Source organism: Phalangium opilio, unplaced genomic scaffold (assembly GCF_054372755.1).
Source record: "Phalangium opilio isolate 3A_F unplaced genomic scaffold, DU_Popi_V2 ptg001170l_1, whole genome shotgun sequence".
Taxonomy (NCBI): domain Eukaryota; kingdom Metazoa; phylum Arthropoda; class Arachnida; order Opiliones; family Phalangiidae; genus Phalangium; species Phalangium opilio.
The window spans coordinates 9,850,475-9,869,151 of NW_028324255.1; the positions used below are offsets into that span (position 1 = coordinate 9,850,475).

At 38.8% G+C, this 18,677-nt stretch overlaps 1 protein-coding gene across 1 annotated transcript; it reads right to left on the reverse strand.

Annotated features, from left to right (window-relative positions):
• Window positions 1–1,503: 1,503 nt before the first annotated feature.
• Window positions 1,504–3,438, reverse strand: LOC149587173 (uncharacterized). The gene is made up of 2 exons (XM_089863504.1): window positions 3,389–3,438; window positions 1,504–3,316 (listed from the first exon to the last, which is right to left on the reverse strand). Exons 1-2 carry the CDS (start codon window positions 3,436–3,438, stop codon window positions 1,504–1,506), a joined length of 1,863 nt encoding a protein of 620 aa, XP_089719630.1.
• Window positions 3,439–18,677: the final 15,239 nt, after the last annotated feature.

Sequence of the window (18,677 nt, forward strand, 5' to 3'; positions counted from 1 at the left end):
AAAATCCTTGAGGTGCAACAACAGACCTGATGGTATGCGGTGTTGCAATAGAGCAAAGACAGTCTGAAGGTGACCATTGCGCACCTCAACCGGCCATCGTAGGTACGTTACCATTCTAGAACGGTTAACCTCAGAGGGTTCCACTTGTTTGCTACCCTTTGGTAGGAACGACGGCATTTGGAGTTCCAAACCCAAGTCTTGAAGTAGACCGTCAGAATCCCGAAAACCGCGGTCAGCCAGCACAACATCGTTTCTTTTCAACAATGTCTTCAGGTCCTGTTTCGTTTTTAGGGCATGGTTTAATATTCTGGCGTCGTTGTTTTTCCCGTTGGAATAGTATGGGCCAAGAACATCTATAATGTACCCTGTTGTGGTTACCATTAGCATAGGCTTGAGGATATGTTGGCCTTTGTGGATGCAAAATGACTTTTGTAATACCGTGTAGTCGCTTGACCTTTCAACGCGAATGTACGTCCCATCCACTATAACGATAAGACAATCGTCCCTTGAGTTTGCAAATAGTCTTTGAGCTGCCGGTGATTGGTGATTAGCAATTAAATGTTCTCGTTTAAGATTATCTGCTCCAAGATGTTGAGGGACGAACCAAGTAATCATGGCCGATGTAACAGACTTTACTACATCAGACACGTTTTTCTCTGAGCTATCCGGGCTCAAGTGAGGTAAACTCACGTAATATTTGGAATTAGAATTTACATAAATTTATTGAAAGTGAAATGATCTGAAGTTTAAATTATTGATGATTCTTCAAAAACAGAACCGCCCGAACACGGCCTCGAACCCTGGACCGTTAGGCTAAAAGACGAACGCTTTACTGACTGAGCTATCCGGGCTCAAGCTTGGTGAACTCACGTAATAATTGGAATTACAATTTACATAAAGAGGGGTATACGGGTTCCATAGAACTTTGGGTAAACTAGCGGAAAAATTCAAACATAGTCTTATCGAAATCTTTGATTAATTTTACGAAAGACAAGTACTTAGCGCTACCAACTCCCAATTTTCACATCGGACCGATCAGCGTAATCGGTGATATTCGCCTTGGAAGATGCGCATTCAATGTTAAAAGATAGGGAAGATTCCTAGTTTTAGTGGTGCTCTTTAATGCCTTACCCCCCACTGACTTGTATAAATCTCGGCGCAAAGCTACCTCAACACATGCTTAAAATATCCTGAAAGTTTGGTTTTGTAGGAACTAATAGTATTGATGTAACAGAAGGATATAGAAGGTTACGTTTCCTGGAATAAATAGACTATTTGTAGACAACAACGCCTGGTGGGGTGCTCCACTAAAAGTCTAGCTGTAGCGACGGAAAAGTCGCTTCAAGGGGCTCTCTGGAAGCTTTTATACTACCAAAACCCCTGTATAGAATGAAAATATTTCCATTTGGTTGCTTTACTCCCAATGAAGATTATAAAAAAACAACACACTATCCTTAAGTAATAGGTTCATTTTTATTACGTACAGTGGTTAACAGACTCATATCATATTACATCTGGTATGTCTTCATCCATTTGCAGGTTTTCTAGTTCTGTTGCGTCTTCGCAAATAAGACGCGCAGCAGATTGGGGCCACGAACCTTTATGTTCGTGTCTGCGGTAGCCCAAGTACCAAATTACACTACTTACGTGGGCACATGTGCCCACCGTTAGCGCCCCACCCTTGCAATTACAATACCACCGCTGAATGGCGTTCATTCCAACACCATTAGGAGTATATTGTATAAATGCCTGATGTTCGGTAGATTTGGAAAACTGGCCAGGTACTTTAACCCTAAGAAGGTTGTTTTCGACCTTACAGAGCTCGACTGTAAAAGTTCCTAACCGGTCAATTATTAGGCCGACGTATGATTCCGCTCTCCTTGTTTTAAAATCACTCATGACCACATCCCGCACGTCGTCTTCTGTAAGTACCGGGAAATCGTCGAGCTGGATATCGTTCAGTTTCTCCCATTTGGTAGGTTTTCTCGAAAGTCCGTCTCGTTCCACTCTCTCCTTTAGTTCATTTATTTGTCCTTTTGACGCTTCCATTCTTTGGACGGTGGCTTCCCAATTTCCTTTGTGCAGCAAATCAGGATGGAAGGCGTTTAGTAGTGCCGCCGCTATTCTAAGAAAATCCTTGAGGTGCAACAACAGACCTGATGGTATGCGGTGTTGCAATAGAGCAAAGACAGTCTGAAGGTGACCATTGCGCACCTCAACCGGCCATCGTAGGTACGTTACCATTCTAGAACGGTTAACCTCAGAGGGTTCCACTTGTTTGCTACCCTTTGGTAGGAACGACGGCATTTGGAGTTCCAAACCCAAGTCTTGAAGTAGACCGTCAGAATCCCGAAAACCGCGGTCAGCCAGCACAACATCGTTTCTTTTCAACAATGTCTTCAGGTCCTGTTTCGTTTTTAGGGCATGGTTTAATATTCTGGCGTCGTTGTTTTTCCCGTTGGAATAGTATGGGCCAAGAACATCTATAATGTACCCTGTTGTGGTTACCATTAGCATAGGCTTGAGGATATGTTGGCCTTTATGGATGCAAAATGACTTTTGTAATACCGTGTAGTCGCTTGACCTTTCAACGCGAATGTACGTCCCATCCACTATAACGATAAGACAATCGTCCCTTGAGTTTGCAAATAGTCTTTGAGCTGCCGGTGATTGGTGATTAGCAATTAAATGTTCTCGTTTAAGATTATCTGCTCCAAGATGTTGAGGGACGAACGAAGTAATCATGGCCGATGTAACAGACTTTACTACATCAGACACGTTTTTCTCTGTAATGTGGAACAGTGACGCCAAAAACGGGTTTGAGAGTCCCATTCTGAGTTTCATAAGCAAGATACACAACGCTGTTTGTGTTGACCGAATTTCGCTGTTCCGTAACTTAGAAACAATACAGTCATGTACAATGCCAAAATCGTGCATATTCAGTGATGTTAGAACTTTGCAGTCTTGATCGTTGGTGATTAACGTTTTGAACGTCGTCTTCCGTTGTTCTCTGACAATTTCCGTTAAGCCATGAAGTAGTTCTTCAATCTCAGTCGCGTTTAAGTTTTCTTGCGTACAATTTGGTGTAATCGCGTCTGTTATGTCGTCGGGAAGCAAATTATTATCTCCAAGGTGGTTTTGACACATACGGCTTTCTTTGGGAACAAATATACCGCGCTTCACCCAAATGTCCAATCGCACGTCCAACTTCACTCGAGTACGAGTAGAACTGGCGCGCACAATGCAAGTTGTTGTTTGCAGTTTCAAAGTCTTAACCTTGAGTGTGAGTTGTCTTGTATTGTATAAAGAATGATATCTTAAAAAACATCGACCGTCTTATGCCTACAACCCTCAAACCACCCACACAAATGGAAAGATTGAAACAAACCTCTTTTTATCGGAATTAATTACACGTGTCCTTTCGTCATTCTTGTTCATTTTTCGACGCCGTTGGGAAACAAAGTACTTTTTACTGGTTTGCAGGAAACAAAGGTCGGTCACCCATTTTAATCTGTCTTTCTTTATACAATATACAGTGGCGTAGGAACAGGGGGGTACAAGGGTACATTGTACCCCCCTAAAATTCTACAAGGGCGCCTAAATAGGTTAGAAAGGGCGCCAAATTTATATTCAAGGGGTGCCAAAATTATACTGAAGTGAGAATATTTTAGAAAGTATCCTATTTTATCCCATAATTTCACTAATATTCTTATATTTTTGGGATTTTGGATTAATTATTTATAATCCCTGCTGTATGACGCTTGAAACGCAGAATTAGCGACATCTCATTTGGTCAGATAAAAAATAGCGGAGCTCGCTTCATCCGCTCAGGAGATTTTTCCCTTCCATTTTCCCATAATTAAATTTAAAGAATTTTTGTAGATTTTATTTGAAATGATACCAATTACTTTGCATTCTGAGCTGCACCTCAATATAATTTCACCTGAGATCTGAAATGTCAAAGCTCACAGATTAAGTTCACAGACCTTTAAAATATCTTTAATTATAAAAATCGGTTTTCACTGAAAAACCTCTCTTCCTACCCGACCCTTTTAAATAGCTTGATTTTGTAATTTTCAGTCACTTCTAAGTCTTTTTTTCTTATGGTTTTTTTTAATTATTAGCCTTTTTGCCTTCTGTGTGAGCCCTTCAGTATTTAATTCACACTAAAATAGAATTATCCACATTAAGGTGTTATCATTTATGAGTCATATCAAGGGGGGTTATTATGAAATCTTGGTCTTACAATGGGATTCATATTAAAAATTGTCTCAAGGGTTGGTGCCCTGACTTACGGGAAACAATGACTTGAAAACAACTAAATCACTTAGCAATTGTCTAAACATATCCAGAGAGGATTCATAAGAGTGATTAAAATTTCATGTGCAGAAATATTTCCACAACCAACACCTATCGGACACCGGTTTTTGGAAAATCATAATAATTCACCATTTTGCTGTAATTAAAATACAATGTTTCAACCTTGTTCAATGTATTTTTCGACATTTTTCTTGTCTTTGGGGAGGGGGCGCACAAATCCATATTTAGACTGTACCCCCCTAAATTCGAAACGTTCCTACGCGCCTGACAATATAAGATAGTTTATATTACAAATACGTTGAGTGACGGTGAAATAAAACAAAGGTGTTAGTATTTATTAGTTTTCGACATCGTGTTGTGGCACTATGCCTTCGCAAAAGTGTTACGCTTGTAACCGAAAAATAAATAACAGTACCAGCCGTATCATATCAAGGCGTCGTTTAGCGTCGTACCTTCGTCGAAGACGACAAGAAAATGGTTATCCGCCCTTAGTTGAGAATGCCTTGGGAAAACGTGCTTGCATGACATGCACGTTGTCTTATTCTTCGAGTACTAATGTTCCAACGACGAGTACAACTTCAAGCAGCGAATCAGAAGGGGCTATCGTCGTGAACTCAACATGCGTCACACTCAAGGTTAAGACTTTGAAACTGCAAACAACAACTTGCATTGTGCGCGCCAGTTCTACTCGTACTCGAGTGAAGTTGGACGTGCGATTGGACATTTGGGTGAAGCGCGGTATATTTGTTCCCAAAGAAAGCCGTATGTGTCAAAACCACCTTGGAGATAATAATTTGCTTCCCGACGACATAACAGACGCGATTACACCACATTATACGCAAGCAAACTTAAACGCGACTGAGATTGAAGAACTACTTCATGGCTTAACGGAAATTGTCAGAGAACAACGGAAGACGACGTTCAAAACGTTAATCACCAACGATCAAGACTGCAAAGTTCTAACATCACTGAATATGCACGATTTTGGCATTGTACATGACTGTATTGTTTCTAAGTTACGGAACAGCGAAATTCGGTCAACACAAACAGCGTTGTGTATCTTGCTTATGAAACTCAGAATGGGACTCTCAAACCCGTTTTTGGCGTCACTGTTCCACATTACAGAGAAAAACGTGTCTGATGTAGTAAAGTCTGTTACATCGGCCATGATTACTTGGTTCGTCCCTCAACATCTTGGAGCAGATAATCTTAAACGAGAACATTTAATTGCTAATCACCAATCACCGGCAGCTCAAAGACTATTTGCAAACTCAAGGGACGATTGTCTTATCGTTATAGTGGATGGGACGTACATTCGCGTTGAAAGGTCAAGCGACTACACGGTATTACAAAAGTCATTTTGCATCCACAAAGGCCAACATATCCTCAAGCCTATGCTAATGGTAACCACAACAGGGTACATTATAGATGTTCTTGGCCCATACTATTCCAACGGGAAAAACAACGACGCCAGAATATTAAACCATGCCCTAAAAACGAAACAGGACCTGAAGACATTGTTGAAAAGAAACGATGTTGTGCTGGCTGACCGCGGTTTTCGGGATTCTGACGGTCTACTTCAAGACTTGGGTTTGGAACTCCAAATGCCGTCGTTCCTACCAAAGGGTAGCAAACAAGTGGAACCCTCTGAGGTTAACCGTTCTAGAATGGTAACGTACCTACGATGGCCGGTTGAGGTGCGCAATGGTCACCTTCAGACTGTCTTTGCTCTATTGCAACACCGCATACCATCAGGTCTGTTGTTGCACCTCAAGGATTTTCTTAGAATAGCGGCGGCACTACTAAACGCCTTCCATCCTGATTTGCTGCACAAAGGAAATTGGGAAGCCACCGTCCAAAGAATGGAAGCGTCAAAAGGACAAATAAATGAACTAAAGGAGAGAGTGGAACGAGACGGACTTTCGAGAAAACCTACCAAATGGGAGAAACTGAACGATATCCAGCTCGACGATTTCCCGGTACTTACAGAAGACGACGTGCGGGATGTGGTCATGAGTGATTTTAAAACAAGGAGAGCGGAATCATACGTCGGCCTAATAATTGACCGGTTAGGAACTTTTACAGTCGAGCTCTGTAAGGTCGAAAACAACCTTCTTAGGGTTAAAGTACCTGGCCAGTTTTCCAAATCTACCGAACATCAGGCATTTATACAATATACTCCTAATGGTGTTGGAATGAACGCCATTCAGCGGTGGTATTGTAATTGCAAGGGTGGGGCGCTAACGGTGGGCACATGTGCCCACGTAAGTAGTGTAATTTGGTACTTGGGCTACCGCAGACACGAACATAAAGGTTCGTGGCCCCAATCTGCTGCGCGTCTTATTTGCGAAGACGCAACAGAACTAGAAAACCTGCAAATGGATGAAGACATACCAGATGTAATATGATATGAGTCTGTTAACCACTGTACGTAATAAAAATGAACCTATTACTTAAGGATAGTGTGTTGTTTTTTTATCATCTTCATTGGGAGTAAAGCAACCAAATGGAAATATTTTCATTCTATACAGGGGTTTTGGTAGTATAAAAGCTTCCAGAGAGCCCCTTGAAGCGACTTTTCCGTCGCTACAGCTAGACTTTTAGTGGAGCACCCCACCAGGCGTTGTTGTCTACAAATAGTCTATTTATTCCAGGAAACGTAACCTTCTATATCCTTCTGTTACATCAATACTATTAGTTCCTACAAAACCAAACTTTCAGGATATTTTAAGCATGTGTTGAGGTAGCTTTGCGCCGAGATTTATACAAGTCAGTGGGGGGTAAGGCATTAAAGAGCACCACTAAAACTAGGAATCTTCCCTATCTTTTAACATTGAATGCGCATCTTCCAAGGCGAATATCACCGATTACGCTGATCGGTCCGATGTGAAAATTGGGATTTGGTAGCGCTAAGTACTTGTCTTTCGTAAAATTAATCAAAGATTTCGATAAGACTATGTTTGAATTTTTCCGCTAGTTTACCCAAAGTTCTATGGAACCCGTATCCCCCTCTTTTTGCAATCATTTTTCTCAATAGAAAAGCGCACTATAAACATATTTGTTTGAAAACGTAGCTTAGCTATCTGGACTGAATATTAAAAGTTTCATAGTGTTATGGATTTTTCACAAATTAGCTACAATTTTAGCGAATTAATCCAAAGTGTTAAATCATTGATAGCCATAATATCAATTTTCTAAAATGTTATCTTTACCTTTAAAAGTACGGTTCATTTTCTTATTCTACAGGGCCGGTAGATAAGATATGGCTTGATAATCTTTTGTATCGTTAATATATATTGACGCTGACTCCGTTTGTGTTTAAATGTCAATATTGACGTTGAACCTCTATGGGTTGAAATTTATACTGACGTCATAAACATTAATAAGATTAAAGGAAAACTATGTTGCATTTGACCAGCTGCAAAAGTTTAGAACACAAAATGTTACATGAACATTTAGGATTAAATAGATTTTGCGTGACAATTTGAAAGATGGAAACGATATTTCGGCGTAAACAAAGGGAAATTTGATTCAAAAGGTAACACAAAAAACGGCGAAGGTTGAAATGATTTAATTAGTGATTTCAGAGCTTGTTCAAAGTTTGCTTTATTGTCACAGTTCTCCGCAAAGCACTGCGGAGTACCACTAATTGACGACAAGTAACACCTGACTGCTTTGTTCAAAGGCGATAGTCCTCAGTGCTTCGCGGATAAGCCTCACGCGTAGTGTTCATTACAAGCCATTATGTTAACTTAATTGTTTGCATGTTCTTTGATATTGTACATAAATACATGGTTCCAATTGATATAATCATTATTTTCGGAGCTCTTTCGATTAAAGAAGGAGCAATTCTAATCCGGAGTATCCCTTTAAGGTATGTCGCTTTGCGCTGAATGAAGCCAACAATTCAGAATAAGCCACGCATACTTCGTACGTCCACATCATTCTGGAAGAGTTACCGTATTGGTCTGAAACGTGGTCTGTACGTAATATCTAAAAGCCTAATCCCGTGTCAAGCCTTATCCGCTTTTATGAATAATAATAGGTGAATAAGTCCAATTTAGTTGGTAGAATCCAGAAAAATTTTGATAATCCTTACTATTTTTATAATCATAAATTAATAGCAAATAATCCCCCTTAATCAATGAAAAATGTCGTTAATCCCAAATAAAACTTAAAATATTTGATGGATTCTTATTTTAATACTAGTGAATCCCTCCCAAAAAACGTAATACCGGTGAACTCCTGTTTAAAAACGTAATACCTGTGAATCGCTGTGAATCCCTCTTTAAAAACGTAATAAACCCCTGAATCCCTCCCAAAAAGCGTAATACCAGTGAATCCGATTTAATCTTACATAAACCTTCTTAATCCTAATGCATCTTCGAATTTGAAAGTGTATTCCCATTTAATCTTGCCTAATATCAAATTAACCGCCAACAGATTACTTCGTCATTATTAATCCCACTTTTTCTTGAATAATCCCAATTTTTTTTAATACTTTGTAATATTTAATCTGGTGTACACCTTTTCAGGGAGTTATTTCCCCCTCGAAGGAACCCTACCAAGAATCTCTAAGCGTAACGGCGTTTTTCATGCACGTTAAACACAGACAGCTGCATGAAAAGTAGGCTTTAAATATACCCTTTTCAAAAGTTGAGCAGTGGCGTCGCTAGGGCTTTTTTGGGGGGATATAGCCCCCCCAAATTCCAAACTTAGCCCCCCCCCCCCCAAAATATCCGCAAACCCTACCAAAAAATTGCTGTTATCATCCTAAAATTCTGTAGAAATATACAGGGTGTTTCTGGAAAGTCTGGCACAAATTAACAGGCATGTTCCTTGGGTCAAAAGGAGTCCGAAAGGTCCTATGACGTTTTGGGGTAAAGCGCTTCGTTGCGACGTTATGGGCTCTCAAAAGTAGGCCGAAAAACAAGAGGTTACAAGTAAACCCTTACAATTTTGTCGCGCTTTCTAATGTATTTTAGCAATGTATAATGAACTCCATATTGATTTAATAGCAAAGGATAATTATTACAAAAACTATATTTAGGCACTGTATAATTAATGCCTTACTTATATACAGTAACATTGCTAATTAATATTGAAATCGTATAAAGAATATCTCCTCAACAAAAGCCGAGATACAACAAACCCCAAAAAATCCTTATTTCTCAGCCTGTTACGGCTACAATGACAGGGAGCCGAACATAAAGAGGTCACACAAAAGACACGTGTCCTTGGAATGACCCATATTAGTTTAAAACACGTTTCCGCACAATTTAAATGAGATCATAGTGTTTAGCAGACGGCATAATGAATTTTAAACTTTTTAGGACGGTCTGAGACAAGGACTAGGCAATATCCCCGTCGGCGTTACAGCGTCACTTTCGGCGAAAATGAGCCAAATAACGATGAAACCGAATTAAAAATAACGATGAAACCGAATTAAAAAATTAAACACCGTTAGCGGAATGCAGTGAGCAACAAAAAATGTCGATTCCGCACGTTTAATTACCGAAATTCAAAAAATAACAGCGAAAACATGAGAGTGGAGGTATTTTTAGTAAGGTCTCAAACACAGTTATAGAAAAGCCCCGTCATGAGTCCCGAGGAACAAACAATACGAGCTTTTCCAAGACCTATGGCAAAACGCTGCCAGTAGATAAAACCAAAAGACGGCGATAACACGAAAAATAGTTTAAATCACTGAAAATTAAGTTTGATTACCGTTAACGGAAGGCTTTAGAAGTCGTTATGTGCAAAAATCAAACGAAGCCAACTCGATCACGCGCTCAGCAAAAAGATCCTTATTTCTCAGCCTGTTACGGCTACAATGCGGCTCTGGAGCAATGAGTTAGATCTCTATGAGATAGATAGAGTTACAATTCAAATACTCGCGTATGCGTATTTTATTTAACACGTTTAAAAACTATCTTGACAGCTTGTTACACAGATTATAGCAGCAGACGTTAATAAAAAAAGTTCTTAGGGTGGCGCCACCCGTATTTGATAAAGATTCATGCTCGATAAAAGGTGTATTGCGAAACGTCGATCTCGAGATCTCACGTTGTGACTCTAGGTTTCATATATATATTCTATCTCATTGCTCTGGAGTAGTTTAAAGAGAGCGAAGGCGAGACGACGACGAAGGCGGAGCTGACGACGAAGGCGGAGCTAATCTTCCGTTTTTATTTTGTCGCCATCTATGATGGAGAAAAAATATTACGGAGACATAAAAGACATAAAAACGGAAGATTAGCTCCGCCTTCGTCGTCAGCTCCGCCTTCGTCGTCGTCGTCAGCTCCGCCTTCGTCGTCGTCTCGCCTTCGCTCTCTTTAAACTACTCCAGAGCAATGAGATAGAATATATATATGAAACCTAGAGTCACAACGTGAGATCTCGAGATCGACGTTTCGCAATACACCTTTTATCGAGCATGAATCTTTATCAAATACGGGTGGCGCCACCCTAAGAACTTTTTTATTAACGTCTGCTGCTATAATCTGTGTAACAAGCTGTCAAGATAGTTTTTAAACGTGTTAAATAAAATACGCATACGCGAGTATTTGAATTGTAACTCTATCTATCTCATAGAGATCTAACTCATTGCTCCAGAGCCGCATTGTAGCCGTAACAGGCTGAGAAATAAGGATTTTTTTGCTGAGCGCGTGATCGAGTTGGCTTCGTTTGATTTTTGCACATAACGACTTCTAAAGCCTTCCGTTAACGGTAATCAAACTTAATTTTCAGTGATTTAAACTATTTTTCGTGTTATCGCCGTCTTTTGGTTTTATCTACTGGCAGCGTTTTGCCATAGGTCTTGGAAAAGCTCGTATTGTTTGTTCCTCGGGACTCATGACGGGGCTTTTCTATAACTGTGTTTGAGACCTTACTAAAAATATCTCCACTCTCATGTTTTCGCTGTTATTTTTTGAATTTCGGTAATTAAACGTGCGGTCTCGACATTTTTTGTTGCTCACTGCATTCCGCTAACGGTGTTTAATTTTTTAATTCGGTTTCATCGTTATTTTTAATTCGGTTTCATCGTTATTTGGCTCATTTTCGCCGAAAGTGACGCTGTAACGCCGACGGGGATATTGCCTAGTCCTTGTCTCAGACCGTCCTAAAAAGTTTAAAATTCATTATGCCGTCTGCTAAACACTATGATCTCATTTAAATTGTGCGGAAACGTGTTTTAAACTAATATGGGTCATTCCAAGGACACGTGTCTTTTGTGTGACCTCTTTATGTTCGGCTCCCTGTCATTGTAGCCGTAACAGGCTGAGAAATAAGGATTTTTTGGGGTTTGTTGTATCTCGGCTTTTGTTGAGGAGATATTCTTTATACGATTTCAATATTAATTAGCAATGTTACTGTATATAAGTAAGGCATTAATTATACAGTGCCTAAATATAGTTTTTGTAATAATTATCCTTTGCTATTAAATCAATATGGAGTTCATTATACATTGCTAAAATACATTAGAAAGCGCGACAAAATTGTAAGGGTTTACTTGTAACCTCTTGTTATGTCTTTTATGTCTCCGTAATATTTTTTCTCCATCATAGATGGCGACAAAATAACAAGGAGATTTTGCAGAATTATAGCACTAGTATTGTGGTTTTGACCCAATTGTTTTCGATTATTGAGCATAAGGCAATGATCGAAATAAGTTCAAACCTAGTGGAAGACCGTGAATGTGTTAAACGGCCAAAAGCGTTAATCCCTTTGTTTTTATTAATGATTGTAATTAAAGGTAAGGAAAGTAGCTCAGATATCGGTTACTTGTTTGTTCAGATGTACTGGTAACTGACCAGTCTTTTATTCTTTATTTCAATTAGACCAGAAGGGAATAAGAGAGAAGGGACACACTTTATATCTCCATAATGCTTTAAGCTAGGTTCTCACTTGACCGAAAAACTCGACGGAAAACGAACGCCAGCGGTATAGAGATTTTACTTACGCTGGCCGTCAGCGGTAGAGCGTTCTCACTTGTAGCGTTAAGTTAAATAAAGCGAAACTTTTATTGGGTCACGTGACCGTTATCGATCGTTCGACAGATCTAAACAGGGAGACAGTAGTCTCAAAGGTAAACAAACAAAATGGAAGACCTCAGTAATTCCGAGTTTTCGAATGAAATTATAAATACATACTTTACTTTTACTTATATAAATTTCGTGTACTTTGTGAACAAACGCTATTACGAGAGTGATATTTTCATTGGCTGACGTATTCCATTTACGCCGGGAACGACCGAAAAAAATAGAACACGTTTTAAGCCCGACCGAAACGAGCGGAACGGCAATTCCGTCGTGCTCGGCGTTAAAGTTTTCGGTCGACTCAAGTTACGCCGGGTTTCCGTCGTGTTTTCGGTCAAGTGAGAACCTAGCTTCACACTCGTAACGACAGTCTTACTAACCTCAAATCAACTACCCTTCACTGATTGGCTATCTAACTTCTGCCTTAGCTGTGACGTCACATAAGAAGGTGACGTCTCGGTTGACGAATAAAAAGTAGTTTTGTTTACAACTTTACATTGAAGGAGATAAAAATGGCCAAATTTCATGTTGATAAACGAAATCAAGCTGCGCAATTAATTTAGATACACGGGAATTGAGAACATACCAAAATCAGATAATTAGAAGGTAATAAATAGATGAAAACTAATTATTCTGAATTAATATTAAAAAATACAAATTAGTTTCAATAAAATACATACTTGAGGTTATAATTACACAAGAACGAAACATCGACAGCCTTAAGCCTTTGGAGAATGAAAATCTAGCAGACAAATGGGCCGATACCGCGGAGAACTTAAAGAACTATTTTTGCAGTAAATTGGTTAAAAGCTGTGTACTTGCGCAAAGTTTTCGCGGTTTTCTTGAGGTTGGTCGGACTCTCGTTACCAAAGCAGGCTCTAATGTCTCCCTTCTCTCTTATTCCCTTCTGATTAGACACATTACTTTTACAATAATTCAAATGAACCCCTTAACCTTTACAATAAGTCGAATGAACCCCTTAAGTTTTACAATAATTCGAATGAACCCCTTAAATTTTACAATAAATCGAATCGAACCCATTAATTTTACAATAATTCGAATGAACCCCATTACATTTACAATAATTCGAATGAACCCCATTACATTTACAATAATTCGAATGAACCCCATTACTTTTACAATAATTCGAATAGAACCCAATTACATTGTTCTACAAAAATTGTTCAAAATGGGCACCATCAACGTTTAAGCAAACTTGCGATCGTCGTTTGAAAGATTCACGAACACGTTCGAAGATTCCTGGCGTGTTACGGATGCTATCACATCCATCAATTATCCTTTGTCGTAAGTCTTCGACATCGCGAACTTCACTTCGGTATACCAAGTCCTTGAGATGGCCCCAAAGAAAAAAATCGCATGGGTTGAGATCGGGAGATCTTGCTGGCCACGCAACAGTTCCGCCTCGACCTATCCACCTCCGGGGAAACGCGACATCAAGATATGCTCTAACTTGAAGACTAAAATGGGGCGATGCGCCATCTTGCATGAACCACATTATTTGTCGCAGTCGTAACGGTACGTCTTCTAAAAGCTCCGGTAAATTGTCACGCAGAAAGGTCAAGTACGCCTCCCCATTTAGCCCCGGTTGCAAAAAGTTAGGCCCAATTAAATGATCTCCTACAATTCCGCACCAGACGTTCAAACTAAACTGAACTTGATGTTTCATGACAGTGGTCGCGTGCGGGTTTTGTTGCTGCCACTCGTGATAGTTATGCAAATTAAGTATCCCGTCACGCGAGAAATTGGCCTAGTTGGAAACTAGCAAAGTACGCGGAAAGTCTAAGTCATTTACCCGTGCCACAAACCGCTGGCAGAAATCGACCCGTCTCGGATAATCAGCTTCGTTTAAAGCTTGTACCTTTTGCAAATGGTATGGGTGGAACTGATGTCCTCGAAGGATTTTCCAGACGATTACATGGTTAACGCACAATTGCCGCCCGACGTTCCTGGTACTGGTTGTTGGTCATCTTCGAAAATTGTCAAAACGGTGTCCTCTACATCCTCGGGAACAATCGCCGCACGAAGTTTAGGTTCCGACGGTTGAAATTTCCCGGTTTCTCTCAAGCGTCTGTCGAATGCCGTAAATGTTTGTCGATTGGGAACTTGTCGTTGAGGAAAGTCCTCCTGGTACAAGCGCCGAGCTTCCACTGCATTTCCCCGAGCCAGTCCATACATAAGATGGATATCTGAGTACTTTGCATTCGTGAAGTAGACCATGATTAGTTCCAGATAAGCTTCCAAATGTGCACGTTCGCCATGAAGCACGTTAAGGTAGACACATTTAAGCCGTCTGTAAAAACCTACAACTTCTGACGTTGAAAACTACCCTAATGTTTAGACCAACACAGCATAATTGGTTTTTAACGGAGGTGGATAGGTCGAGGCGGAACTGTTGCGTGGCCAGCAAGATCTCCCGATCTCAACCCATGCGATTTTTTTTCTTTGGGGCCATCTCAAGGACTTGGTAAACCGAAGTGAAGTTCGCGATGTCGGACTTACGACAAAGGATAATTGATGGATGTGATAGCATCCGTAACACGCCAGGAATCTTCAACGTGTTCGTGAATCTTTCAAACGACGCGCGCAAGTTTGCTTAAACGTTGATGGTGCCCATTTTGAACAATTTTTGTAGAACAATGTAATTGGGTTCGATTCGAATTATTGTAAAAGTAATGGGGTTCATTTGAATTATTGTAAAAGTAATGGGGTTCATTTGAATTATTGTAAAAGTAATGGGGTTCATTCGAATTATTGTAAATGTAATGGGGTTCATTCGAATTATTGTAAAATTAATGGGTTCGATTCGATTTATTGTAAAATTTAAGGGGTTCATTCGAATTATTGTAAAACTTAAGGGGTTCATTCGAATTATTGTAAAGGTTAAGGGGTTCATTTGAATTATTGTAAAAGTAATGTGTCTAATCAGAAGGGAATAAGAGAGAAGGGAGACATTAGAGCCTGCTTTGGTAACGAGAGTCCGACCAACCTCAAGAAAACCGCGAAAACTTTGCGCAAGTACACAGCTTTTAACCAATTTACTGCAAAAATAGTTCTTTAAGTTCTCCGCGGTATCGGCCCATTTGTCTGCTAGATTTTCATTCTCCAAAGGCTTAAGGCTGTCGATGTTTCGTTCTTGTGTAATTATAACCTCAAGTATGTATTTTATTGAAACTAATTTGTATTTTTTAATATTAATTCAGAATAATTAGTTTTCATCTATTTATTACCTTCAAATTATCTGATTTTGGTATTTTCTCAATTCCCGTGTATCTAAATTAATTGCGCAGCTTGATTTCGTTTATCAACATGAAATTTGGCCATTTTTATCTCCTTCAATGTAAAGTTGTAAACAAAACTACTTTTTATTCGTCAACCGAGACGTCACCTTCTTATGTGACGTCACAGCTAAGGCAGAAGTTAGATAGCCAATCATTGAAGGGTAGTTGATTTGAGGTTAGTAAGACTGTCATTACGAGTGTAAAGCATTATGGAGATTATAAAAAACCGTCTTGGTTTGGACCAAGGCCGAAAAAACAAACGATATGTTTGAGGTTTATCAATTGACTGAAGTTCAGATATTGAAATTTTTTTCTAGTTCTTTTTATCCACTCAATCCTTAATCAATATTTAATTCAATCAACTACTGATTTTACTCTTAATCGATCTAGTCCCTCTAAATTAATTGAAAAAATTACATATCTACGCTTTTTCAAGAACAATTACATTTTCCGAAAACATTTTATCATGGAATTAATTATTTTGAAGGAAGTACGTGTTGAGGGATCAGTATTGAATATTTGAAATGTTCTACTGGATGTCTAAAAAGAGCAAGCGAACTTTGGCATAACTCGAATGGAAAATGTAAATATTTCATAGATGCCAAACCAGGGTGTTGCGCAAATATATACATTTAATTTCGTATATCGAAATGCTACATTTCTATTGTCGCCTCTATGAAGGTAAAGTTGCACTCGAATTTCTTGGTCATAACTCAGTCTTCATTTGAAACGTCACCCCCTACTTTACAGCGGTTACGTATTACGCGTAATCATTTTAGCAAGCGTAAAGATCATTTCGGAAAACACAGGGGCGAGGCCACCATTGGGGTGTATTCTCCCTCGCACCAAGGGTCATCGCCAGACGATGCCAAAGTTCACTACGGGCAGGAGGCTAGTCAACTAGCACTGCCTATAGCGGTGCTTCTAAACGAGCGAGAAAATGAAAGAGAGAACACCCCAATGGCGGGATCACACCTGTGTTTTAGTTTCTCTGTATGTAATTTTCAAAATGGTCTACTCACTTACAAATGTACACCAATTACACTGAGTGATCGGTCGTTCGGGCGCTAGCGAGTGTCAAGCCATAACCATAACCATTCATGTACACGAATGTTTTATAGTGTTAGGTTAACAAGGTTGGCGGTAAAGTCCGGAGTGTCATGTACCGTTTACTAATGTGAAAACGTTTCGATCTATATGGTAATATTGGCCGAGTGTGTTGCGACGGCTCAGATGACCCATACACTGGAACCACTGGTGATTATAAAAAGCAATATATTGGGAAAATAGAGGAAGGGAGGGGGTGTCGGAGTTAAATGTGACCTTTTTGGCATAACTAGTAATGAATGATGTGTTTAACCATATTATCTCCGCGGGAAATGAATACAACAAGTCATTGGTTCTGAGAAGTATTTCTGTTTATGTGATCTTTACCCTTAACCACGCAGGATAAACTTTGTTGCTTTGTCTTAAGTGGACGACATTCACTGTAAACGACAGTCTTATCAACAACTTAAAACAGATTTAAACTTCTTTTGGTGCAAACTTGAAAATTTGTCAAGCCAGCAACAATTAAAACAATGTTGGTCAAGGTGCTTACAAGTTAGTTATCATCGACATGAAATCCCTTCAAAATAAATAATTCCATGATAAAATGTTTTCGGAAAATGTAATTGTTCTTGAAAAAGCGTAGATATGTAATTTTTTCAATTAATTTAGAGGGACTAGATCGATTAAGAGTAAAATCAGTAGTTGATTGAATTAAATATTGATTAAGGATTGAGTGGATAAAAAGAACTAGAAAAAAATTTCAATATCTGAACTTCAGTCAATTGATAAACCTCAAACATATCGTTTGTTTTTTCGGCCTTGGTCCAAACCAAGACGGTTTTTTATAATATCTGTCACTTCAGTCTTAATGTAATTAAATTTTGAATAACCATGTTTGCTTTACCGTCATACATTTGCACTCTAAAATATAACGGTGCATTCAAACACCATATATGCTGTTTTTTCCGGTGCCAAAAAAGACATCATTTAGGGTGTACTTTAACCCCATTTTTATGATCAATTCACGCCATTTGCTAATATTATTTGGAAGTATTAGGCATTTATACACCATTTACAGTTTTTTTTTTAACATCTTTGTTAGGCAATCTGTTGAACTTCTAATATTACTTAGTTTAATGGTGTTAAAAGTATGGAAAACGTACGCTACCTCTGTCACATTATTAAACCAAGTGAAGTGAAATAGTTGTTAAATATTTATTTTTTCCATATTTAGCACCACATTTATGGTGTAAAACAAATCCGTCATTACACCATTTCAAGTCCGTCATTACACCATTTCAAGTCCCTGTTTACTCATTTAAAGACCCTATTTCCCCGTTTTAAGGCCCTATTGACCCATTTCAAGTTAATTTTACTATGATAAGTAACCGCTTGCCTGCCTTACGACCGAATTCCAATTCGGCTGAAAACTACCGCAATTTGGCGGTTTTTTTTCTAACGGGATAAACATCTTGGCTTAAATTAAAATTCTATCTACGCCCGTTAACATCTGATTAACTCGAGTGGTTGTGTAAAATGAGCAATAATCCCATCTATTTTGTAAAACATTAAGCAAAATTTATAGTTTAGAAGAATGAAATATTTTTAAATCGCAGAAATGCACCGTTATAAAGCGATTCGCTTATTCTAATTTTTAAGTCAAATTACGTAACACTGTAACGAACTTAAACGAAGTTTGAACATAGAATGAGTTCCCAAGAATAATTTTCTAACGTAATATAGTGCCTATGAAAAACCACATATTATTAAAAGCAAATATTTTTATTTTTAAACGCTGTCAACGATAAAACGTTTGTTATTATTAAACTTTTTTTATTAAATTTATAACATTTATAGGATTATGTCTACTATTAAGAGGTACAATGCTTGAAATTTGTGTCTCAATGACAAGTAACCTAACTAGCATATGCCTTACCTAACCCGACCTATAAAACAAGCAATATTTTCA

Coding starts and splice junctions, on each gene's coding strand:
- LOC149587173 (XM_089863504.1), bottom strand. CDS start 3,438: ATGAACAAGAATGACGAAAGGACACGTGTAATTAATTCCGATAAAAAG. Junction 3,317..3,388: donor ATTAATTCCGATAAAAAGAG/GTTTGTTTCAAT, acceptor ATGTTTTTTAAG/ATATCATTCTTTATACAATA.